Source organism: Pleurodeles waltl, chromosome 1_2, assembly GCF_031143425.1.
Source record: "Pleurodeles waltl isolate 20211129_DDA chromosome 1_2, aPleWal1.hap1.20221129, whole genome shotgun sequence".
Lineage (NCBI taxonomy): Eukaryota > Metazoa > Chordata > Amphibia > Caudata > Salamandridae > Pleurodeles > Pleurodeles waltl.
Window position 1 is genome coordinate 43,608,906 of NC_090437.1, and position 27,053 is coordinate 43,635,958.

The following is a 27,053-nucleotide window of genomic DNA, read 5'->3' on the forward strand; positions in this document are numbered from 1 at the left end:
GGTCCTTTGCCCAGGACCATAGTCGAAGAGCTTCTCTGCAGAGAAGGTACGACCCCACTCCTCCCTGCTTGTTTATGTACCACATCGTGGTAGTATTGTCCGTTAGGACCTGTACCGACTGACCACGAAGGGAAGGGAGGAAGGCCTTGAGAGCCAGACGTACAGCCCGTAACTCTAACAGATTGATGTGAAACATCTGTTCCTCTGGAGACCAAAGACCTTTGATCTCCAGATCCCCCAGATGAGCTCCCCACCCTAGAGTGGAAGCATCCGTTATGACTGTGGTCACTGGTGGCGACTGCTGGAACGGCTTTCCTTGTGAAAGATTGTTGCTTGCAATCCACCACTTCAAATCCACAGCAGCATCTCTGGAGATCTTGACAGTACCCTCTAGATCCCCTCTGTGTTGAGACCACTGCCTTCGGAGGCACCACTGAAGAGCCCTCATGTGCCAGCGAGCATGCGTGACCAACAGAATGCAGGAGGCAAAAAGACCGAGCAGACGAAGGACCTTGAGGACTGGAACTACCGCTCCATTTCGAAACATTGGAACCAAATCCTGAATATCTTGAATCCGCTGAGGCGGAGGAAAGGCCCGACCCAATGTTGTATCCAGTACTGCCCCTATGAACAGGAGGCGCTGAGAGGGCTCTAGGTGAGATTTGGGCTCGTTCACCGAAAAACCCAGGTCGAACAACAACTGGGTTGTTGACTGCAGATGATGCGACACAAGCTCCGGGGACTTGGCTTTGATCAACCAGTCGTCCAAGTAAGGGAATACTGCTATCCCCTTCCTTCTGAGTTCTGCCGCAACCACCGACATCACCTTCGTGAAGACTCGAGGTGCTGAAGTAAGACCAAACGGAAGGACCGCAAACTGATAGTGTTGCGATCCCACCACAAACCGGAGATACTTCCTGTGTGACTTGAGTATCGGGATATGAAAGTAAGCATCCTGCAAGTCGACAGACACCATCCAGTCTTCCATGTTCAACGCCAAAAGCACCTGCGCTAGGGTCAGCATCTTGAACTTTTCCTGCTTGAGGAACCAATTCAAGATCCTCAGGTCCAGAATTGGTCTCAAACGACCATCCTTCTTGGGAATCAGGAAATACCTTGAGTAAACTCCTCGACCCCTTTCCTGCTCCGGGACCAACTCCACCGCACCCTTTGAAAGGAGGACTTGCACCTCCTGTTCTAGCAAGAGGAGGTGTTCTTCTGAACAATACGAAGGGCGGGGCGGGATGAGGGGCGGGAACTCCCGAAAGGGAAGGGTGTAGCCTTTTCCCACAACACTGAGAACCCAAGTGTCCGATGTAACAGTCTTCCATTTGGTGAGAAAATGCTGTAATCTTCCCCCTACAGGAGAGGAGTGAGTGGGAAATGGTGGAAGCCTAAGGCTGCTTCCCCTGCTGCACCCCGCCAGAGGATGAGGAAGAGGCAGAGTGCTGCTGAGAGGCTCCTCTGGTGCGGACCCTACCTCTCCCCCTGAAAGATCTATAGGGATGGGAAGAAGCAGGTTGCTGATATCTCCCCCGAAAGGAAGAGGAGGAAGAGCCACGCCGAAATCCACGAAACCTCCTGAAGAATCTGGAAGAGGCCGTGGAAGAAGGAGCTTGGAGCCCTAACGACTTAGCCGTGGCCCTGCTTTCTTTAAAACGTTCCAAGGCCGAATCAGCCTTAGCCCCAAACAGTTTGTCCCCATCAAACGGGAGATCCAACAATGTGGACTGTACATCTGCCGAAAAGCCTGAGTTACGGAGCCAGGCCTGTCTCCTTGCCACCACAGTTGTGCCCATTGCCCTGGCTACCGAGTCGGTGGTATCCAGTCCCGTCTGGATAATTTGGGTCGCAGCAGCCTGGGCATTTGAGACAAGATCCAAAAGACCCTGGGGAAGCTCTGTAAACGAAGAGGAAATGTCATCCATCAGAGCATGAATATACCTCCCCAGGATACAGGTTGCATTGGTGGCTTTTAACGCCAGACTGCAGGATGAAAAAATCTTCTTCGACTGCGCCTCTAGCTTCTTTGAATCTCTGTCCCCAGGCACCGTCGGAAAAGAACCAGGCGCTGACTTGGACGAACAGGAGGCCTGCACCACCAAGCTCTCCGGCGTAGGGTGCCTAGATAGGAAACCAGGGTCAGTCGGAGCCGTCCGATACCTCCTGGCCACGGCTCTGTGAACTGCTGGGGAAGATGCCGGCCTCTTCCACACCTCTAACACCGGATCCAGCAGAGCGTCATTAAATGGTAACAGAGGCTCCGCCGCGGCTGAGGCCGGATGTAACACCTCTGTCAAAAGGTTTTGTTTTGCCTCCACCACCGGCAAAGGCAGGTCCAAAAAACTAGCTGCCTTCCGTACCACTGCATGAAAGGAAGCAGCCTCCTCAGTATATTCCCCCGGGGACGAAAGGTCCCACTCAGGGGAAGTGTCCAGCCCACTGGCCGACTCCAGTCCACGCAGCCCATCACCCGAGTCCTCTAGCTCTCCTTCCTCTAGGGCTCGTTGGTACTCCTGCTCTTCCAATACACGGAGAGCACGTCTCCTTGAATGAAGTCGTTGCTCAATACGCGGAGTCGACAATGCCTCCGCCGAAGTCGAAGATCGGCGCCGATCTTCAGAAGCCACCGACGCCGCATCCGGCGCCACAGGTAACTTCGGCGCCGACGGAAGAGCAACTGCCGCAGATGGACCCACCGGAGTCACAGGCCGAAATCCCGACGTCGACGGGATGGAAATCCCCGGGGCCAATTCTTCTGAAGCCACCGGAGCGGCCACCGGCGCCGACAGTGGCGCCGAGCCCACGTTCCCAAACGGGAGAAAGGGCATAAAGGGTGCCGGCCGAAGAGGCGCAGGATCACCCAAAGAAAAGGCCAAAGGCCCAGCCGGAGCACCCCCTGGAGCCATCTGTTGGAAGATGGCATACATCGCATTCAAGAATGCGGAACTATCGGCTCCAGGGGTGGGAAAAGCCGGATACTGGGGTGCCTGTCTCGGAGGCGACCCCGACGCCGGCCTCGGCGTCTGCGCCGGAGAAAACACTTGAGGCTCCAATACCTCAATCACCGACGCCTGTCCAGGTGAAGTTGGAGACGCCGGAGAGGGCAACGGCGTCGAAGGATGCGGCGTAACCGTGGGACTGACCTCCCATGTCCTTCGGCGCCGATCCGGAGACCTGGAACGAATCTCCTTTGAATGACGCCGAGATTCTCTACGGCGCCGGGAGTCTCGATGACGTCGATGTCTTGGGGAAGAAGACTTCTTGTGATGTTTCCCCTTTGACTTGGCCATAAACAGCTTCGCCTCACGTTCCTTGAGGGCCTTCGGATTCATGTGCTGACATGAATCACAAGTCGAGACGTCGTGGTCGGAGCTCAAACACCAAAGGCAATCGGAATGAGGATCCGTCACCGACATCTTGCCTCCACACTCACGACAAGGCTTAAATCCAGACTTCCTCTGCGACATTATTTCCACAGCGAAAGACTACGCAGCAAGATATACACTGTAACCGCAAGAGTAACAGTTGCTCCCTCGAAGATAACCGTTTCGAATGCACGGAAAAAAGGGAACTGACGTCCGCACGTCGTCGAGGACCTCTTATTGCCTGTATGACGTCAGACGGCGTCGCGTGGGCTAGAGTGACGTCCTCGTCGACGTGCAGAGACTAGTAAGAAGATTTCCGTCGAATGCTGGCGCCATGGGAGTATTCATGAGGTGAGGAATCCACAGGTAGTTGTATCCATCAGAATACTAAGGTTTTTCCCACTTTTATTTCCCAGAGGGTATCCACCTGGAGACCGCGAAGGAACCACAAAGGAAGGGAGAGTCTACCTCAGATGCTACGGGAACCCCTTAAATCAATCCTTGTGACTCTGTCTAATAAAACAAACCCTTACACCTGTGAGCCTGGGTCTGAGTCATCTTTCATATCCTGTTACAGTCTCACAAATTATATGGGGCCATTTAGCAGTAAAGGAGCCTTATGAAAGGGGTAACAATATTTAGGTGTACAGCTGTTCTGCTCATCAGCAAAAATAATTTGTCCATAAAACGGTAAATGGTAACTACTGTATTGGTTGCAGAGAGCGATACCAAAGGAAATATGTAGTTGTTAAAGATCATAGCTAATAAGAATCTTCAGATATCCCTAACTTTTGCCAACAGCATACCTCCCATCCATGTTGAGACTTTTCAGGGAATTCTTGAAGAAGAAAAGTGAGACTACATGTCCCCGATTGCACTGAATATAGATCAAAGACAAATGGAAAGAGTGAAGTTGTGCATGGTTCTCCTCATGCATCTTGCTATTTTTCGATCAGCCCATCAGTCAGTGGTTTAACTGCATCCCCAGAGGATGGCCTTCTACTGCTCCAGGTGGTCTCCACATTGTGACTTACTGGAGGTTTAATAGTACCTTCCTGGTATGGGCTTCTATTCTTCCTGGGTGGGCTTTATAAAGTGAATTACTTCTGGTATAACCTCTCGAAATTGGGATCCTCAAGCCCCTGAATGAACTCTATATAGTGATTTTCCCTTAGCCTGTCATGTAAACCTTATAATTCACCCCAAAAAGAACTATTGTCATCAAAGACATCGGAACACAGGTCACCAACAAAGACTTCACACTCCAAAATGTGACACAGAAATTGTACATTCTTTTTGCATACTGTTTCATATGTAGATCACTGCTACATAATACTGTGACAAGTCTGGAGCAGACTCTTTGGGTATATCACACAACATGAAAATTGCACATTTAAGTTAGACCGCAATAGACACCTACCCTCATTCTCCAGAAATAACTATCAATAACTTGCCTATGAATGGCATGAGTGCAATATAACAAATAAAATGACGACTGTTGTGTCTTGTAGTGCTAACACACTACACTCATTTGAGTGTGCGATACACATTCAGATTGGAAATAAGTTGGTGATCATACCATTTTTCAACACATGGGATAATGGACTGTGCGAAAGCCCTGCTGAGGAATTGAGCCCCCATGAAATTCACATATAACGAAACATGTTGGCTACAGGCTGTATGATTCAGATTGCTTACAAGAATCATGTCATGTAAATTCATCAACCAATAAAAGAGATTGCAGTTTAATACCTATGGACGGAAGAATGTTTTTTCAAAATGAATTACAGTTTGTGTTTTCCTTCATTAAAATACATGTTTATACTGATGTGGTGGAGTGCTGGATCAAATAGCTATAATTTGGAGGGAATTCCCCAGAGGCAGGGGTGGACTGGCTGACCCCTATGTCCAAATACAGCCGTGAAACGGTCTCTAAACAAAATTGGTGATAGGAGCATCTGTGGCGTGGCCTTGGTCAGCCTTTTCGTAAATCGTTCATTTTAACTAACACGGACCTCCTACAAAGTAGTGTGCTACCAATCCGCAAAGCACTTCAGCACCTTTTCATAATAGATGATGGTTATGATAGAGTTTTAATCAATGCTTAATAACCACAATGATTCTCCACTAACACAACCCAAGCTGCCCCACTGTCGAATTGTTACAAAAGGCGCTCGTGAATTCAGACAGTTGACAAAATATAATCTCACGTTATTTCACACCAATTCTTCCAACTGGCAGCATCATTTTAAAAAACACCAGATTTTCTGTTGGCCAACCCATGTGTTCTTCTGCAGAGAAGTTGTTTTTTTCTGAACTTCCACAATATGAAATTTGAAAGACTTCAAACACATTCACAAAGTACAGCGGAACGCTGGCAGACTGGAAAATAATTTATGATTTTTGATCACTAAAGGTACAGGTGCAATTAACTGGCTCTTCAGTTTCCATTAATTACACATGTTCTGCCTAAACGAGAGCAGAATGTGATATAACTTAGATTCCAACCTCTGGTCTAGACAATATACCCCTGATCGAAGCTTAAATGAACACCTCCTCGCTCTTGAGGATCTGATGAAAGTCAAAGGCGTTGCTAAAAATCTCTGCGAAATTTCTGAAACTTCACAGTGAAAGAAACTCTTCCATTGACATCAGGCAGGCCCAGTTTTAGAGTTAGAGGTGCCTGGTGCAACAATCTTTTGACGCATCCCCACTTCGCTCTTGACAGATTCCCTCACTACCAACTTCTAACAGTGCCACTTCTGTTCTCTACCGACCCTCTCTCAAATGCATCTTTTGTTTTATAGCGCTACTCATACCAACCACAGGGTGTCAGAGGCTAAGCACTTTACATCTCACACATACGATGTACAGAAGGATTGGATCTTATGTGTGGAAATCAGTCTATAGGAAATGTTACACAAATCAATGAGCATTACCCTTCTGCGCTCTGCACGGTACACCTTCTTTGCAGCAGGCATTTTAACATCCTGCACTACCTGAGTCATAATTGCCACTAGACAAAACTTCAATCTCTCTAGAGCACAAACATTAATCACCCGCGTTATCGTGACACTTTTATTGTTGTCTCAAAACTGCTGCACTTGCAAGGAAACAGCAGGCGCTTTTAAATCCAAACTTCTGAACACATCACATCTTGAGGTGGGCGCCAGGTGCGGCTGCGCCGTCGCACTGCCCGAATCCGGCCCGGACTCTAGTACTAAGAGCTGAAAAAACATTCTGGTCAACAAATTGATGTCCTGAATTCGCAAACTCAAGTATACAGTTTGGGAAGTCAACACATTCATAGACATATAACTTTCAGCAGAATGTTCAATCATACCTTAGACATGCATTCGTTTTCACTTAAAGATAATCCATGGGTTTCGGCGAACAGACTAGGAGGCTGCAGCACAATGCTCCGGCATCTAAAGTAGGGGAGCGAAAGTATCTCGCACAAAGACACGCAGACGAGGTTCTTCAGCAGGGAACGTCAAGGTAAGATGTTTGGGTGTTTTAACCCAAGCGAGGGGTGTGACTTTCAAGGAAAACATGACGGCTCACAACAGAATGTAACAACATTTTTTTTAATTTGTTAAACTAACAATGAATTCTGTATTTCTCTGCTGATCTTTTAAAATACTGTTGAAAGAGCATATCATTAATTTTGTTAGCCAAGCTGAAGAGGTGCCCTACACCTCATGTAAAACCACCTAATTCAAAGTATGTTGAAGTTTTGCATGAAGAAACTGCACTGAATCTGAGAAACTATGTTTAAGTCCAAACATCTACTAGATGAGTATATAATCTCAGGTTCAGAATACTATCCAGTTGAGTGGCTCCACGCTGATGACCTGGTTTGCACAGGACCATAAATGAACAAGTATTGGCAATGTCAATAGGTCAAGCTTAAACACAGTCTCAAGCTAGAACTAAAAAAACATGTATGTTAATGACAACCCTTCCTCCCATGTGTGCGCTTGCCAGAGAAAACTGGCATACATGAGCTTGCTATCTAAGACACCTTAATAGCATTGCAGTGGTATGTGTGACCCTGAAAGTTCAAGCTCAGGCTGCTGTATAAATAAACAAAATAATCTAAGCTGTTAAAAGAGCGAGCACATTTTATTTGTGGAAGCACAGCATTTCTGCCCAATCAAAACATGGACTCTTGCCTACCAACATGTGGGTGGAGCCAAAGTCCCTATCTTAGTGATACTCACAAAATTGTCTGGCAACAGTTTCACTGACAAGCCAGACCATAAAGATGTGGTACACTAAAATTACTGTTCTCTGTATTATACATCAGACTAAGAGTATTCATGTGCCCATTATTGTCCATCTCTTCAAGTGTGTTGAAGTAGGAGCAGAGAACATGTTAATTCCAATTGAAGCCATTGTGCTCCTCTCTGGGAATGGACTTGAAGAACAAGTTACTTACCTATGGTGATAATTTATCTTGTAGAGACATATTCTAGTTGCAGATTCCTTATCTTGGAATTTCCCTGAGGCGTCAGACTGGATCCGGAGATTTTTCTTCGAGGAGTACCCTTGCACGCCGTCAGGTGGCGTCAGTCGACTCTGCATTCATCATTGGTGTCGTGGTCACAGTGATGACGTCGGGGTCGTACATAGGCGCAGCCTCGTGTGGTGACAACAGTTTCTTTCACAACTTTCCATGACAAACATGGGACCATGAAAAACACTGAAAATGGTGCGCCAAAGCTAAGGCCATGAAAAGGGAATCCCTGTCCCTATAAATCATTTCACAAGCATTGAGGGTGGGTGGGTTCGTAAGGAATCTGCAACTAGAATATGTCTCTACCAGATAAATCATTAACAAAGGTAAGTAGCTTGTTCATCTAATAGAGACTTCTAGTTGCAGAGTCCTTACCTTAGAGTAGATACCCAAGCAATACCATCCTCGGTGGTGGGCTGCGAACCAAGATCATACAAAAGAGTTCTGCAGGACCAGACAACCAAAGTAGCCGTCTCTGTGAACCTGACTGGCCAGGCAGTAATGTTCTGTGAACGTGTGCAGGGATGCCCACGTTGCAGCCTGGCAGATGTCTAGGACAGGAACTCCGCATGCTAACGCTGTGGAAGCAGCAGTTGCTCTTGTGGAGTGAGTGCAAACGCCCTCAGGGGGTTGCTTCTTTGCCAAAGCATAGCACACTTTGATGCAAAGTACCACCCATCGTGAGATGGTATGCTTCTGCACTGCCCTCCCTTTCTTCGCATCCACATAAACAAAGAGTTGGTCGTCCACTTGGAAATCTTTAGTACGAATGAGGTAGAACGCCAGCGCTCTTTTTGGATTCAGATGGTTGAGTCCCTCCTCCTTATTAGAAGGATGTGGGAGTGCATAAAAAGTAGGCAAAGTGATGGACTGACCTACCTGAAAAGGTGGACAACTTTGGGAAGGAAGGAGGCCCTCATACGAAGCACCACTTCTCAAGGTCTTGAAAACCAGGGATTCCAGGGTTATTCAGTATCCTAGACGTTAGGGTATCAATACCTTGGTTACTCATTCTCACAATGTCTAAAGAGTATGTGTCTCTTCGACTATCCATTTTTGCACAGGTGAAGTAGGAGAATTCTAGACTGATCTCTAGAAAATCATGCACCACTCTTCGGAGGAGCACAGTGAAGGACCACAGATGCATATGCCCTCAAAGTTGTTTGAAAGTGGCTGTCAGTCCCAGTCAAGATCAAACTCACAAGTAAATATCTTTGGCATCAATTGCATTACACAAAGACACTTAACTGTGTGGGTCAAATTAATTAATCCGGATCTTTGCACTGTCTCACTCATTCTTTAAGCCTAGGGGTCCAGCAAAAGTCCAAGCAGGTTGCATCAATGTCAGATTTTTATTATAATCAATGACCATGTAAAGAGCCCCAATTATATTACTGCAACAAACCATATTTCATTTGGTTACTGTGAAAATCCCACAGGGACTTGGTACTCCTAGATCTACGCTAGATACCTAGCCCAAACATATCAACTTACGCATTTAAAACTAAAATCTGTTCCCTAGCTAAAGTCTTTGACTTGCTGTACTTCACATTTTTCCCTGGACGTGCAAGCCCCTTCCTCTGCCTCCATGCCCTTTTAATTCTCCATGACTGAATGAACTTATTTTACTGTCACTTCTCAGACTCCTATCGAGACTGCCAATGACTAGGGTGTAAGGTCAATGCGACCCTCTTTGTACCCTGGTATTCTCAATAAATCAAACGTTGCTTCAAATTTTATTCTTATGAATACTTAACAGCTCCTGCATCTATCAATGACTGTAAACAAACATAGTACACATTTTTCACGTACCCATCCTACCCTGTCTCGGTAGCTTTATGCAGCCTTCCAACCACATAGTCAGCTGCACTGGACATTTCTCCGCTTGCAATGCACAGAGTACAAAAACACACCAGTCATGGGTGGTGGAGACAAGGAACGAGGTGGGGGCACCCCTATTAATAAAAAAAAAAAAGGGAGTGCCAAGAGCCATTAAAAGCAAGACAAATGGTTAACCAAGGAAGTTGTTCCTCCAAAGAAAACATGGAAGAGTAGCAAGGGAAAACAAGTGGTCTGCTGTGAGTGTGGAAGGGAGGGGAGGTGAGGGGAGTTCAGGAGTTAGGGGAGAGGGGAATAATACAAAAATAGATGGATATCACCGGGTAAAAAACACCTGGTTGTTTCCCAGCCTAACCTCAGTGAGGACTGATGTGAAGAGAAAACACATTTTCCTCCTTTCACACTTCTCACTCGAAGTACACCGTAGTTGGTAGGACCCCATCGTGGACACACTTCACCTTACAGTTCGTGAATGTAAAGCAGAGTGCTAGGTTTTCAGTCCTTACTCACGGTAACAGAGACCTTTGTATTTGAATGAACAGACATGAGAAATGCTTGCTCGTCGATGACACTGTCAACGTCTATAGATGCTGCGATGCAATATTAATTGGCCCAAAGGAAAATCTTTGATAGGTGTCAGCCTCATTTACCTCAGAATACCGGTTTGCCTGCACACAAGTGTCAGCCTGCTTTCGAACTGCACAGGTTGGCACAGGAAGAGTAGATGAAGTCTGGTGACTTGCTACACTCTATTTCTGGAACACGCCTCATTGCAGTTAAAATTCCCACGCCTCTGTGAAACTACAAACTTAGGTAGTCGTTTTAAAAATCTACCAGACTTATCAGACAGTTGTTTTTCTATGATGTGGGCTGAACGGGCAGGATAGGCTAAAATTCATGAAATAAACAAGTCTTTGCATTGCTAAAGTTAGGCTACTTTTGAAGGACTTAAAGATTGGAAAAACAAACAAAACAAACATTAATCAGCTTAAAAAAGTAGCCAACAAGACAACGACCACCAGAGACTACAGTGTGTTTAAAATATCACTTTCAGCTGCTGAGCATCATCTTGCTGAAGACAGTGATGTGTTCCCTTTGACGATTCCTTAGTCTTTACTTTATTCGATCATTTCAAAATCGTCATAAAATCACAAACCATACATTAAAAATACAAATGCTTACCAAGGATAAAACCATCTAAATCTGCATTAAATACAAAAATGTGTTTAAAACACAAGCATTTTTTTTTACACTGGTTTGTATAGGGTCACTCCTGCGTCCGACACGACAGGAATTCAATATATTTTCGCATATGGTCGATAACCTTTGCAGAAGCACATAAAATGTGTAGCCTCTGGGAAGAATGCTCATCGCAAGAACACGAGGAAGGCAGCCGGATAGTGTTGGCCAAGAGGGAGGCATTCTTACAATCTGATGATTCTCTAATCTGAATCTGGTTAGGATCGTCCTATCCCATGTGGTATCAGACCTCCAGTAGATTTTTTTTTTGTTGTTCAGAGGCTTCCCTTTCTTGTTGCTGATATACCGTAAATGTATTTCTTATCCTACTGCCATCTACACCATTTAGACAGTGGCGTAACATAAGCGCTGCAGTTCCTGCGGTGCGTGAGGGGCCCCTCAGCAAAACTGGCAGGTGGTGAGCCCCCTATGTACTTTGCAGGGTGAGGGCTCGAGTTTCCTAACACCACTGCATTTAGATCACTTGGGTTAGGAAAAATGAAAGGTCTATCAAGCTTATTACAGAGCTGACCAATGTAGCGAAGACATGGGATCTTTGCACTCCTACCACAGGACAGTCTGGTATGAACTCCCTGTTGAATGAACAGAGCATGAGGGTTGCGCCAAACTGACTACCACACCATTAAGGGTGATATATAAGTAAAAGAATCTTCAACTTAAGTTAGTGCAAGCCCCTTTGTAAATAGTATAGATGGGACAGCTTACTGGGACACCAAGAAAGAATCCTGCAGGCTCTGTTTCCTTCTCCTTTAAGTCACTAATCTTTTTAACCTCTTAGCTGCTGGGCCTTTCCCCCACCCAGTGCTGAGCCCTTTTTTGGCTATTTGGGGTAGTTCGCACTTAGGCCTTCATAACTTTTTGTCCGCATAAGATATACACACCAAGTTTGTGTCCTTTTTTTCCCCAGCATCCTAGGGATTCTAAAGTTTGTGGGTTCCCCTGGAGGAGACCAATAAATTTGCCAAAATACAGCAACATTTTTTTTTTTTTTTTTTTTTTTAAATGGGAACAAAAGGGCTGTTGAAGAAGGCTTGTGGTTTTTTCCCCCTGAAAACGGCATCAACAAAGGGTTTGCGGTGCTAAAATCACCATTTTCCCAGCTTTCAGGAACAGGCAGGCTTGAATCAGAAAACCACATTTTTCAAGACAATTTTTGGCATTTTACTGGGACATAGCCCATTTTTACTATTTGTTGTGCTTTAAGCCTCCTTCAAGTTAGTGACAGGAATGGGTGTGAAACCAATGCTGGATCCCAGAAAGCTAAACATTTCAGAAAAGTAGACAAAATTCTGAATTCAGCAAGGGGCCGTTTGAGTAGATCCTACAAGGTTTTCCTACATAAAATAACAGCTGAAATAAACAAATATTGAAATTGAGCTGAAAAAAACTGCCATTTTCCTCCACTTTTTACTCTAACTTTTTCCTGCAATGTCAGATTTTGGAAAGCAATATATGTTACGTCTGCTGGACTCTTCTGGTTGCGGAGATATATCGGGCTTGTAGGTTCATCAAGATCCCTAGGTACCGAGAGCCAATAAATGAGTTGCACCTTGCAATGGGTTTTCATTCTATACTGGGAATACAGCAAATCATGTACTGAAATTTAAAGAGTGAAAAATAGGTATCAAGAAAACCTTTGTATTTCCAAAATAGGCATAAGATAAGGTGTTGATAAGCAGTGGTTTTTTGCACATCTCTGAATTCTGCCCATACTAGCATGTGAATTACAGGGCATTTCTCGATTAGATGTCTTTTTTACACACTGTCTTACATTTGGAAGGAAAAAATGTAGCGAAAGACAAGGGGCAATAACACTTGTTTTGCTATTCTGTGTGTCGCCCCCCCCCCCCAAAAGTCTTCCGATAAAAATGGTACCTCACCTGCATGGGTAGGCCTAATGCTCGCAACAGGAAACGCAACATGGACACATCACATTCTCCCAAAGAAAACAGAGCTGTTTTTTAGCAAAGTGCCTAGCTGTGGATTTTGGCCTCTAGCTCAGCCGCCGCCTAGGGAAACCTACCAAACCTACGCATTTTTGAAAACTAGACACCCAGGGAAATCCAAGATGGGGTGACTTGTGGGTCTCTCACCAGGTTCGGTCACCCAGAATCTTTTGCAAACCTCAAAATGTGGCAAAAAAGTTCTGGAATCTGACAGGAGCCACACATTTCCTTCCACCTAGCATTTCCCCAAGTCTCCTGATAGAAATGGTACCTCACTTGTGTGGGTAGGCCTGGTGCCCGTGACAGGAATAGATCACACAACGGTCAATGTTGGTCCTTACATGAGGCAACTGTTGACCCTGGGGCCTGTGGAAGCTTCCTGCTCCGATGGGGAAAACAAAACAGTGATGCCAGCGCACCTCGTGGCGTGCTGATGTCACAAAGGGGCGGGTGGGAGTGGGGGGAGAGACAGAAGATCTTCTGTGTCTCCCTGGTTTTTTTTTTATTTTATTTTTTTAAATCCTCCCTGGTGTCGGCCACTGGTCGTGATCGGCACCAGGGAGGTAGTGTGGGTGTCGGCCAGTGGCCGACACCCACAGTAAATGGGTTAAGTCCCCCCAATGTGGCGAAATGAGTTAAAACAGGCACTTTCCTTTATATACTTCAAGTAGTAGCCAAATAGGTTGGTTTTTTTTTTTTACCAATCTTAGCTGCTAGATACGGATTCCAGGTGCTCTGTGAATCACAAGTAACTCCTAAATATGGAAATTCATGAATTCTAGTAATCGATTCCCCATGAATGGACAGACACCATATTGTAAGATTCCTCGGGCCGCAACAAATCACAAAAGTTGGCCCATAAAGTCAACAGACATCCAGCAAAATGTTAAGCCCACTGGGGTTTTTTATAAGAAACAGCGTCATCTGCATATAATTACACAACAAAGGCCTGGTTCTTGACCACTGGCATATCCCAATCCTTCTTTATCAAGGCTGCTACAAGCCTACAATTATACAATAAAAATAATATTGAGATAACCCAACCCTAGTGAATCCCACAAGCAAGACTAAAAGGAGTTGATACACTTGTCATTCTCACCTTAGCTAAATGAAGCTTGTAGGTCATAATTGAGGGCTCTTAAAAATGAAACCTTGCTTACCCCCAAGATTTCCACTATTCCCCAAAGCTTGGGCCTGACTACACAATTAAAAGTGCAATACAAGTCTATGAAAGCCAGGGGGATTGAACTATGTTTTACGACTGTCCATTTGCCTATTATAAGATGTGTATTAAAGAACTGCTTCATCTTGTGAAGCCTAGCTCGGAAACCATACTGTACCTTGGATAGCACACAATTAACTGATACCCACAGAGTCAGTCTTTCTAAGACAATCTTGCAATTCATTTCCACTTCGGACTCTGACTCTAAAACAGATATTGGTCAGTAGCAACTAGGACTCGACCTGCTCCCTTTCTTAATTACAGGAACTACATTGGCAGTTCGCCAAGACTAGGGGATCCCTTTTCTACAGCCAGAATTAATATAACAATATGAAATATCAATAGTGACATGCATAGGTCAGGATTTTGCTTATATAAATCCATAGGAACCCCTTCAATGTCTTTATTTGCAGGGCTGTTATTTAAAGCCTCAGTTACCTCATCAAGAGAAAAACTCCACATCAATGGGAGAAGTTAAAGTTGGTTGCTCAGTTCCTTTGGTATTGCTGGTCATTGTACAACAGGTCCTTCAGTTCACGTTCACACTCATAGAGACACATTTGATTTGTTTATTATGGTTGACAAAATGCCAAAACATGGAGTTATCTCTAAGTCTACAGGAAAGAACCAGTTTATCACACACATCTAACTGCAAAGTTAGTCTCTTTTTCTTCAGAGCAAACTTACACCCCATTCTACATTCTGCAACCACCTCTCTATTCCTTGGAATTTGATGGTGAGCTATATGAAGGGTATTGCAATCTTGCCTACACGCAGTCAAACCACAATGGTTGGTTAACCTCCACTAGCTTCCAGGGCTTGGGGAGATAGCCCTAACTGCCTGACATAAGTCAACAAAAAGCTTAGTAACATTAAATGTCTTCCCCTCAAAAAGACGGCAATTGTTAATCAAATTCAAATGGTTGACATAAAGCTTATGCAATAGTTTAGCCATGTTGACAGAACTCCAGACTAGCCTACACCCATTATCATGTTCAGGGCAAATTCGACAACTTTGGATAACATAGTGGCACTCTCCTATTTAATCCTTCAGGCCACCAGTCAGAAACAAACCCCACCCCCTTTGCGTGTTTTGTTGACTACTCTGCTGACTTCCACTCTATTGACCAGAACATCTTGTGGAACAACCTCAGAGGGTGGAGTATTCCAAATAATCTACTGCAAGCAATTATAAAATTATATACTCCTTCCTGAGCTAAGATTCAGTTATCGCAGACCCTGTCAACAGGACAAATTTGGCAAACAGCAGCTTAAAACAAGGGTGTGTGCTAGTGCCCTTGCTGGAGCGATGGCTCCACCAGCTCTGAGACAGGTTAACCTAATCCCGCCAAAAATTGTGCCCATAAAGTTATTAATCTACAAAATGCAGGTGGCATTGTCCTGTTGGATCACTCTAGGGTAGGGATCCAGAAAGTGCTAAATGCTTTTCACAAGTGCCAAGAAAATGATTGCCAATTGTTCCAAGACTAACATAGGTATTTTTAGCAGGTCTCGAAAGAAGACAAGTAAAGCTTGGAATCTGGGACTTCAAACAATTAGAAGAAGCACTGAATCATATAATTACCTAGCAGTTTGGCTATCGTCAAAGGGGGGAGCTAAAGTACACCTGAGGCACTTAAAGGCAAAGGCGAAACCTGTGATCTTTAGAATGTGCCAATTAGATAAATCTCTTGAAAGCCCCTACTCCGAGCCAATAAGATGTGAAATAAGCGCAACACTCCTCCTGATGATTAAATATGGCCACAGATCCTATCTTGGTCAATTTGTCAAAGCCTTGGAACATTTCAGTTCAAGGCTTATATAAGGATTTTCAGTTTGGAATTCGGGCTAGAGGGTCAATCTTGGGCCAGCATGGCAGTGTTTCTAAAGTATTATTATAGGATCATGAAAGTTCCCCCTATCTTGCTGAAAGTCCTTCATCAGATCATCTTTGATTCTGGAAAGAACGCATGGTCAAGCTATCTCCAAACAAAAAGTCTCTCTCTCTCTCAATCGATCAAACAAAGTTAAAAAGGTTTCATCCTTGGCATGTAGCACTAAAAACAATGATAAAAGAGCAGACGCTAAGACTCTCGAAAACAAGTGATCTGGGAAAACTTAACCACTATGGGCCTTGGAAAAATCATATGTTGACACAAATAGGTAGCCATGCCTCCTCTACCCACAGCCGTACCTTCTCTGTCCACTCCAGAAAACCTGTCTTAAACAACTAATGGATGCCAGACTGATGGGATTACAGATAAAAGAATTAAATCCTAAATGGACCTCTCTTTCCAAAAGTATTGGTTGCAGGCTTTGCACTTATAAGTAAGAGTCCTGTCAGTCATCTTCTTTACTGCTACCCAGCACTTTTGCAAGCACAACATACTTTGGTAAAACCTCTGTTTTCGGCATTTGGAACCCACCACACCAGTATCAAGGGAAGGAACTTGGTGGTGTTCTTTACCACGGAGACCAGTGACCTGGCAAAATTTGGTAAATACATCAACCTCTTATAAATACATCTAAAAGAGACAAATAAGGTTGGACAGGCTCCTAGCGCAGAACGGATAACTTTAGAATTGTCTGGGCTGTCCTGTCATTTGGTAGGGGTCGAGGCTTTACAAGTACAGTGGGCGTACTATGTCTTCGTTCGGGCTGGTGAACAACATGCAGACCCACCTTAAGCAGAGAGGATTCAAAGTTCACCGAATTATGACAACACCAGCCATTAGGCTACTACGCATGCGAAGGGTCTTGCTTGGATGTTGAATTAGTATATTATATTTACCTTTGGCCCCCGGAGGAATATTAATTCTGCTGATTACTTTACTCGCACTTTATTCCCGGCACCAGCACTTTATTAGCTATAAGGACTCCGCTGTTATGGACTGTACCTTACTATAAGCTCTTTACAGCGCTACAGGTTGAAATGCATGTTGCTGCTATATTTTACTTGATTATATAATTGTTGTTTTTTTTTAGGTACTCAGTCTCTTATTTTAATATATTCCTTTATTGCTTTCTGGAGGTCAAAACATTGTATAGGATAGTATCTACTCACCCAATAAAGTAATTACTTACAAAAGCATTCTGAATCTATACGTGGTGAAAACAAAAAATGCACAACAGTCGGACATAAGCAATTTCACATTGGCACCCAGTCAGCTGGTAATAAGCCTTCATATTGTGCAGTTTAGACTTCGTGAAAAGTAGATGACTGGGTCTGGCAATTGCTACGTTCATACTAGCATCAAGTGCACAGGACACACTTAAATATGGCAAAAGACAGATAATGTCCATTGAAGAAGGGTACAGTCAGTGAAGTATTAAAGATGGCTCCATTTCAAAGAAATTGTTCATAAAAATAAGCCAGTATCACATCAGTATCGATGGATGTCCTACTTTAGAACCACTGTCCCTTAAACGATCAAATGGATATACTCGTCGGGATTGACCGCAAGCTTGAGTTCTGAGGCACTGTCCATTAAAGGTGTGCAATGGCTGCCTAGCTAGATCTCACTGCAGACCTTTCTGAAGATGTGCTGTCCATTAAAGGAAGATACGGTCTCAGTAGCCAGATGTCACTCTTCACCTGAGGTCTCCACTACCAAAGGCCTGGTGTGTCTCAACACATCACTGCGGGCCTCAGTTCAGAAGTGCTGTCCAATAGAGGGGGTGTAGTCTTATTAACAAACGTCTCTGTTGACCTCAATACTGAAACATCCTCTGCAACAAGATAAATGATGCGCTGTAGGCACAGTCCATCACGAGAGGGCACAAGGGGTGAAAGTCAACAGCTGGCTGGCTTTTAAGGGGCACCGTTTACTACAAAGATGTAGACGTTTCATAGCAATGGGTAACTAGACTTTACATAAATATACTCTTCACTGCAAAATAGAGAAGTCACCCTCCGAGGGCTCACCAATGATTTAAATTTAAAGACATCCTCTTGAAATGTGGTAGGATTTCTTTTGTATGGAATAACATCTCCATAATTTCAGAAGCGCTGCACCAACCCTCAGCAGATATGATACACCTACTCTGATACCATCACTGGGGCAAATGTCATGTGATGTCATTTCATACAATATCCTCACCACAACAATTGTGCATTTAGAATCCTGAAAACAACTTTTTTGGGTCAAAATATGTCAGTAAGCATGGGGAACGAGTGACGCTTGCTATTCTAGTCTAGTGCATTTCTCAACTCTTCTGTTGCATATTATCTAATAGACTACATGTCACTTGATTGTTCCCTATAAATATTTATTATTCATGAATTTAAACTGCAGCACTTTAAAGCTCAAGATTTTAGTGGAAACTTTCCCAAAACCTCAGGATAAATGTTCTTCCTTTAGATGTCTCCTGCAGTTTAAACTTCAAATACATAACTCATGAATAAGTATATGGTACACTAATTGTACCTATTCACAACCAAAGCTACTCTTGTTCCAGTTTCACGTTAAGAAAAAACTCACACATATCGGCCCCTGTTCAGCATTAAGATAGAAAACAAATATCTGCTCAGATTCATACATTTTAAAATGTAAACAAGATATCTCAGAATGGACAATCCAGTGCAGCAACCACCTCAGTGGACTCTGAAAATAAGAAATACCATAACCTGCAGAGCTGCTCAAAATTGCCAGCTGGATGAAAACAAACTACACGTCTGCCTCTCACACTTCATCCATCACACTGCTAAGGCTGGGTCCCATCACACAACAACCGCACCTTGGTGGTCCTCACGCACAACATGGAAACACTTCACTGATAGGATCAAAACAGACAACCTCCTTCCACCCACACACTCTACATGGTGTACCGTGCTACCCATGTAGGCACGTGCCTCAGCGCCCCACATAGGGGAGGTAACTTAAATAAATCTTGCATTGTAATACAATCCAATTGACGACATAAGCAAAGGAAAAGGCGTGGTTTGCAAACGTGCAACTCAATCGCAGTCCTCATACTTTTTCTCCAAGTCATAAGTGGGCCTCGCCACAAGGTGGCAGTGGTGCTACTTGTTTGGAAAACCCGTTTTCATTCTTTCTTTCAACCATCCATAAATAATAATATTCAATACCTCAGGACTGTGTGCAATATAACGTCAAGAAAACAATCCCTGTTGGCATAAAATGCCAACCCTCTCTATATCCGCTTTCTGAAATAATTTAATGATCCCCGGCTACTTTTATTACTACTTCAACTTTTGTCAAATGAGAGGTCGTTTATCTAATGTCTTTTTTCATAAACACATTTTAATGTAATATCATCCACACGCTCTTCAAGAAAATATACATTTGTGCAGTGCCACCGGCTGAGGCGCTGTAGGCCCGATTTTCAAGTAATCACACTGTCTTTAGCACATACGTTACCACAGAATGACCACGGGCACTGCTATGCCACGGTTTGTCAGCACCTCGTTACTAATTTATAGACCTGCCTATTCGAGTATGGTCTGCACTTATCTCAGTAATGCGGAGAAACTAGCGGATGGGCGGCTTTGAAAGTAATCAAAGGCACATTCTGGGGCGTAGCTTCCACTGGTGTAGCAGGCGCAGTAGCACCGGGGCCCACAGAACCCTAACTTTTGGTAGATTTCATAATTCAAACAGCGGCCATGGGCCCACTTCCTTTCGTGCCACACTGCTTGCACCACCGGACACGTTACAGGATTAAAATGCGGCCAGTGTCAAGTTCCAATTGCTAACTAACAATACTGTGTAAGAGTTAGCCTGTGTCCCAAGGACAACAATGGGGCACCATACACTCCAGAAGAAGAAAGCTAAGAGCAGGGAAACTCTCAAACATAATGCAACAACAGGCCACCAAATAACAATCTAAAAAGTAAGGGAGTCTATACTATGCTAGTCACTACCCGTGACAACGGGCTTCCGAATTTTACCACGCGTGTCAAATCCCATACCAACAAATATAAGTTCAATAAAAAGTGTAAAAAAAAAATTTAAAAAAAGTGCAAGAAGTTGGAAAGATTCTTAAAACAACCTTCACTCCAAAACTTCACCTCGTATCACATGAGGTATAGGCAGCTAGAGGAACTTTGAATGCATGTGGCATGGCTTCAGTAACACACCTTCAAACAACAATTAGAGCAGTTTGGGGGTCTTGTCAGGCTAATAATTAATTCGGCCACTCCCCTCACGCGGACACCCTCTCCGTTTCGTTATCATTACATGATATGAACATAGGGCCGTATGTACGAAAGCTTTTTCCCATAGACACAGAATGGATAAAATCTTTTCGTACATCTGGCCCATAGTTCCTAAAGCACAGGCTTCACCTGTACCGCCAGAGCGGCAGAGGACGGAAACGGCAGATGATTGGAAGGTTGGCTGTAAATCGCTGTCCGACAGGTAAGTTACTCAAACATCTGACACTAACTACCCCTTTTAAAGCCTACACACAAGTACGTGAGGCTACTCCTCTCCCTTCCTCAGGGTGTTCAGCCATCTTAGTTTTCATGTTTGGCCACATTCCTTGCTAAACAACGATTATGAACTTAACCCCACAGCATTCACGGTCCACATTACTTAAAATGTAACAGAAACAACTAACCTTCTGCACTCATTGCTTCTCTCAGCAAGTGCAGCCTTCTCTGGCGCTCTCGAATTCTGTCCAAGGCACTTGTTAATGCCGTAGTATTGGTCTTCTCAGGCGCCAGCCGCTCCCGGTCCAGCTTTTGGGGGCTGAAAGAATCTACTCCTGCACCGGCGAGAGTTGCGGTTCGTATTCCCATCTTTTCTCGGTGACCCTGGTGTCTGAGGTGCTCTCCAGAGGCAATTTCTTGGTTGGGGGACTTGTTGAGTACTAATCGCAGGTCTGCGGACGATGCCCAATTCTTCCTCCTTTGTGCCGCTTGGTCATTGCTGAGCATCTTGTGCCTTTCCAACTCATCCAGTCGGTGAGGGTGAGGAGGGCGTGGACCCTTGAAGTCCTCATACCCAGACGTGCGGTCGGAGGAAGAGTAGAGGGAGTCCTTGTCCTGGCCGGCACCGAAGGCGAGGAAGCCCATGGATTTACTGAGCCCCCTGTTCAGAAACGTCTGCTGGGATTCGGAAAATGGAGGCATGTGTACGTTTAAGGCATCAAGAGCGCTGCTTCTCCCTGGAATGATAAAAATCTATCATGTAGGTACTGCATGATGCTAACATTGGTAGGCTAAGGGGTTGTGCATAACAATTTACAAATGCCTCAGATATGATGCATACAATAATACAATACCGGATTTGTTATACAACTACGTGCTATCAACCTATTAAAAATCCTGCATAAAAAAAAAAAAATCAACTGACCGCTGCGAGGATCAACATTCCATCTTACTGTACTGCAAAGCTTATCCACAGGACAATTTTGTATGAAAACGTCACGCTAGAACATTGTTTAAACAACTTGTTCAAAATGGTAGTTCGGGTATTAGTTTGTTGCTTCACTATTTAGCAACACAGGACAAGTGACAAAGTCTATTTTAGAAATCAACAAAAGAATCTCCTTACTGCACGTTACCGCAAACACCCTAAATGTTATCCCTTCTCTAAAGTCAAGCGACGTCAGCCTTCACTTTTTACCCAATCAGCACCAGTAAAACAGACATTTCCCTTCTCAAAATACAAACTTGAAGGCAATGTGCTGTGAGGTAATATGTTGAGGGTTCTAGACTGTGGGGTGTGAGGGTCTTAAAAGAGTCAGTTGAAAGAAGAACGCCACTGGCTCTCAGGGAGGACCAATGCTAGGCTGTTGAAGGAATAAACAATGGTTTTGACTCACCAAAAAGATCTTTGTTTAATAACACAGACACTAGAAAATGACTGCAGCCTGCCAGTTCAACTGTGAGAAAAAGTATTGTGTAACATGCATACTGGGACTCTGCCGGATGAAGGGGCCATCACACATCTGTGGCACACATACATCTCCTGACAAACTTGCATTTATGCTCTTCCTGTAGCAGTAACAACAAGGTGGCTGCATCCTTATGTACCTAGTCGTAACTGCGGCAGCTTCAAAAGGTCTGTCTATATACAGTAAGCCTGAAGATGTAAGCACTTGTAGCAACCAGCAACACAGCATAGTTAGGAAGTCATAAGCACTAGAGACAAGGTGTTCTTATGGGAAATAGTAATTATCACTTGGTAAACACTCACCTTGAGAAATCACACAGCAGACACCCAACCAAACCAGTGTATAGCAACCCTTTACCAAAGCCACATCCAGGCATACAAACAGCAAAGTCACAATCACCAAGAGAATCAGACTTACCGTGATCCACGCCTCACCAGTGAGGAGCAGCTGCCACAGACTGTGCAAGTACTTTCTTGCAGTTTTTTGACAGCACCATCTTTGTCCAAGGGAATAAGAGTTCTTTACACCAGAACAAGGCTACGTTACCCTATTTATTTTTCAAGGCACAGGGGAGATTACGTGAATTGATCCCAATAACTGGAATCTAAGATGATACCGAGATTTGAACCTGGTTCCCTGTTTTCGTAAGTCTGTCTGCGGTAGCCACTAGACTACATCTTCTGTAGTACTCTTCAGAGTGGAAAACAAAGGCCTGTGGCTAGACGAGCATGTGTCTTCATTCACAAGAAAATAGACTCTTCATAAAGACATTAGGATTTGGAATACTGGACAAGTATCTCCTTAAGCACAACACTGATTTCTATAAAAAAAAACTTGCAAAATGGCACCCACCTCCCCATCCCGTATAAGAAATGTACTGATCTAGTGGCCTGCTTGTGTGGAGTTACAAAGTCGCTAGCTGCAGCTACCAACCATCCAACCAGCTAGGGTCCCTTCAGAAGGTGTCCGGCACGTATGTGGGGATAGAGCCTAGGTGGGCACAGAAATCCAGTTCATGCAGCATCTATGATATGACGAGCACATTCAGGTTCCCCGTGAGATGGTACATGGGGGGGTAGTTCGAAGTACCAGTGACGCGATTCGACAAGAAGGCCCACTTCCTTTTAAGACTCTGAAACTGGTGAGCTCCTCCTTACCCAGTTCACTGGTAGTACATTTGACGATAGTTCTAGCACTGCCACCCCCACCCTCTTTGGGAGGGGACGAGTGGATGAGAGCAAGCCACCATACCTATATACTCCAGTAAAGCAAAATTAGCAATGTCCTTGTCCTTACTCCTGTCTTGCATGCCTGTAGGCAACTGAGTGCAAAGGGAGCATTCAATTGCACTTTTGTATGTCTTCCCAGCTACAAGCCAATGAAGAATGCATGGTGGACAAAGACTGGACGTAATGGCAGGTAAGATTGCTCTTTCACAACACTGAAGGGTGGACAAGCTTTTCCATAAAAGCAGCCATCCTGCAGGACATATCCTAATAAAAAGGAATATTTATGACTATTATATGTTTCTAACAATTATGGCCTAACATACTGCGTTCTAAAAAAGCAAGAAAAGCTAAAGGCTGACAATAAAAGAAGAATAACGTGGGATTGACATAATATAGAGGAGAGCTTTTTCTAACGATAATGTCAATCTTTCTACATTCCATTGGACTATCAGGCTGGCAACTGTTAAGCTCTCCCAGTCTTTGACTACCTTCTTGGAAATGTTAAGATGCTGGCTGAAGCATTCACAAAATCACGAAGGAACCAGGTAGGCTCAAAAGTTCTTAAAAGGTATGTTCAGGAATGTACAGTGGCAATAAGAAATTGCTGGAAGAACTTAAAGGGGGAAAACACCAACAATAGCATCATATGGGCTAATGCCTGGAATGAGCATAAGAAAATGACAGCTGATAAGAAAAGAAACGTTGTTGCTCTGGGAACAGCTACAGAATTCGACCAATTTTAAGGACGGTCTGGGGTGCTGGAATTTATCCAGGCAGAGGAGAGGGCATTCTAGCCCGTCAGAAACCTATGTTAATAATCAAGTATGGTATAAACGTATTGCCAGTTTGTATAAAAGAAAGATGAGGTTCAAGCTATCAAAAGGGCTGGTTTGCTTGGCCAATGGCAAACTGTCTAAAGCTCATCAGAAGAGGTCAATTATGGCAGGTCTAGTAAAAAAGCAGAAAGGGCCACAGTCCAGAAATAGGCCATATAGACTTCATCAGCTACAACATTACCCTTGTTTTCCTTGATAAGATGCATCAGGCAGCTTCTGCACTCTCTTTTTAGCTAAATGTGGTAGTGGTGCCAATACCCAAGAAAAGGGATTCCATGATTCCAGGAAACAGCTGCCAGAAGGCCTTTCTAGGAGGAGTGTGGAAAATGAATGGCACAGTATTGTTTAATTGCCTGCAGGTCCACCTAGAATAAAAGGGGTTGAAATGTCAGGCAGGCCTACACGAGACACAACTCCAGCAGAACAGGGTCTTCTGCTATCTAATGATCTCCCGCAAATGAGGTGGGGAGGCTGGAGCTGGAGATTTTTGGGCTCTCTTGATAGGACGGTGGAATCTTATAACAGACACACAACCCCGCTGAAGATTTTCTTAATCAAATGTGGGTTCCTCTGGGCCATTATAAAAGCAGTTCCAGGAATACAGCATGTGCACACTATGGGGAACTAGGAGTCCCACAGCCTTTTTTTTTTTTGAGTGGTGATTTACACAGGGTTGTTTAAATGCTCTAACATAAACATGTTTATTAGTGACCTGGAGCCACACCACAAGGCCTGCAAGGTGGGCTGTCCATCTGATTATGGGAACCTTTACCCTTGTATAAACTCAACAGATGACTCAGTTCTTAAGGTGAGAACACTTCGCTGTCTCTTAAAGCCCATACACAAATTACTAAGGTTAAAAAAACAAAGCTAATATAGAATAGTCTCAAGCTGTGGACAATGGAAACCTCCAAGTCCACCAGAAGCCATTCAGGTTAAATATGTGCAAATTGTAACTGCAACTGATTATTTGGCCTTTCAATATAGTAATCAAGGGACATAGTTTGCAATCAAGATATCAGAGAGCACTTGCCATCTAGTCAATTTGGTAAGTTGTATCTGCACCCAACAGGGGTCCCCTATCTGCTACTAATAATCCATGCTCAAATAGAAGTTGTGGCCCTAGATGGTGGAGATGTCTAGGACTGTGCAGATGTGGGGTGCTTCAATTGCCCTCAAAATGTTCTTCTGAGAATAATTTGTTGATTATCAACATTGTCTCTGCTTCTGAAGTTGGTATATGTGTTATAGGCTATTAATCTGCAAATAGCCCTGTAGTTGTTTGGGTTAATATTTAGCTAAATCCAGCAGCATTAATATGTCAACAGAGGTTGCAAGAACATTTAATTCAATGGTTTTAACTGCCTTCTCTGGATTGCTCGCATTCCAAGTACAGTTCCTAAATTGGGCTTAAACTATGGTTTGGGGGGGAGGGGCGGAGGTGGGTGGCAAATGATGTAAATATATAAATTGATCTACAGCTATTTTCAGAGATCGATATTAGGAGTATGCATATTGAGAAACTTAAAATGTTACTTTTTCTTCCAACTTGGATCCTGGTTGCATGGCATTTAAAGCATTCCCTGCTCATGAGAACTACCTAGACTGGATGATCTCGGTATAGGAGTGGAGTCTACGTATAAAATTTAGATCAGGGATTTTACCATTATGATCTTTTACTTTAAAGTGGGCAGTAGGAAATTGTGCAAAATGTATTTTTCGTTTCTTTATTGCTAAAAATGAGGTGCACTAGTTATTGTTTCACGCTCTTCATAATGCCCTCCAAATCAATTCACTTGGTCATTCGTCAACTGAAGGGCGCACATCTGCTCTGTCTACAACAGGTATCAAAAAGCAGGAAGTCAATCTGAAGATCAAGTTGCAGGTGAGTGTGACTGGATAGAACATTTAGGTGTCCAAATGAGCACCTCACTCAAAATATCTGTGGCCGGCTTCTTTTGGAATCCACAGATTTTAGGACGCATGAAAAAAACAGGTCTGCTGGAAACTAGATGAAAGTGCATGCACCAAAAACCCCGAGTCAAACGCCAGCCATTTCCATTTCGGATCTGAAGGCAACTAAGCTGAAATTCAACTTCAAGGTCGAAAATGCTTTTTAATCCCCACCGCCCTTCCAATTTTTAAAGAAATAAGCAGCTCTAAGGGTATAGTGGCAAAGATCACATCAGTATCTTAAATCCTGACGTGTCCCATCAACACACTCCTTTTACACTAAAAATAAGCTCTATTTCTTGCAGGAGTGTTGTGTCATCACCCTTATCTAGCTGGCTCTATATCCTAACGTTATCATTTACTTCAATGCTGTTGTATCTGCAGAGGAAAGTAATGACCTATACTAAGTTTCATCTAAATACATAAATGGTTCAGTGAGATGAGTACTAAAGCTAAACCATCTCTGCTAAATACGTTTCACACTTTTATATATTCAAAGACAATGTAGGCAATGAAAGACTTCGTGCCATCCTGAGAAGAGCCAGTTCTGAAGGATGGCTACAATTTTTTTTTAATGTATATAGGGAGAAAAGTCTCAAGTCACTTGTATACACTTAGCCTTGTTTAAGGTTCTCTTTGATCAGTGCTTGATTTGTGCTTGTTGTTTCCGGTGCCTAGCACCAGCACTTATTGTTGAGGGCCGGGGCTTATTCTTCTGCCTCAAGCATTTGCTGCGAGCAAACGACGCATGTGGAAAAGATGGAGAAAGGGAAAAACGAAAAAGTGTCACAAAGGGAGAAAGCAGAAAGCTGCAAGAATGAGCTGAAGTGGCTTTATATCGATTGAAGAGGCCAGAGAAGGCTTCAGGATTACGCCAACCTCAGTATTCCATGTTCTCACATTTAATTGGAGCACCCGGATGTTTTAGAGGAGTGCTCTGGGCACCAGCACCTTTTTATTTACAAATTAAGCACTGTCTTCGTTAACATATCAGCCTTAACAAAACTCACAATTAAAT

The 27,053-nt window shown here is 43.9% G+C and overlaps 1 protein-coding gene across 9 annotated transcripts in view; it reads right to left on the minus strand.

Annotated features, from left to right (window-relative positions):
• PTPN13 (protein tyrosine phosphatase non-receptor type 13) overlaps positions 1–27,053 on the minus strand; it is a 1,045,801-nt gene that overhangs the window by 665,647 nt on the left and 353,101 nt on the right. For all 9 annotated transcript variants that reach the window (XM_069236135.1, XM_069236143.1, XM_069236122.1 and 6 more), the window contains exon 7: positions 20,737–21,285. In XM_069236135.1, the coding sequence (XP_069092236.1) occupies positions 20,737–21,285 (549 nt within the window). The remainder of the gene's footprint in view (positions 1–20,736; positions 21,286–27,053) is intronic.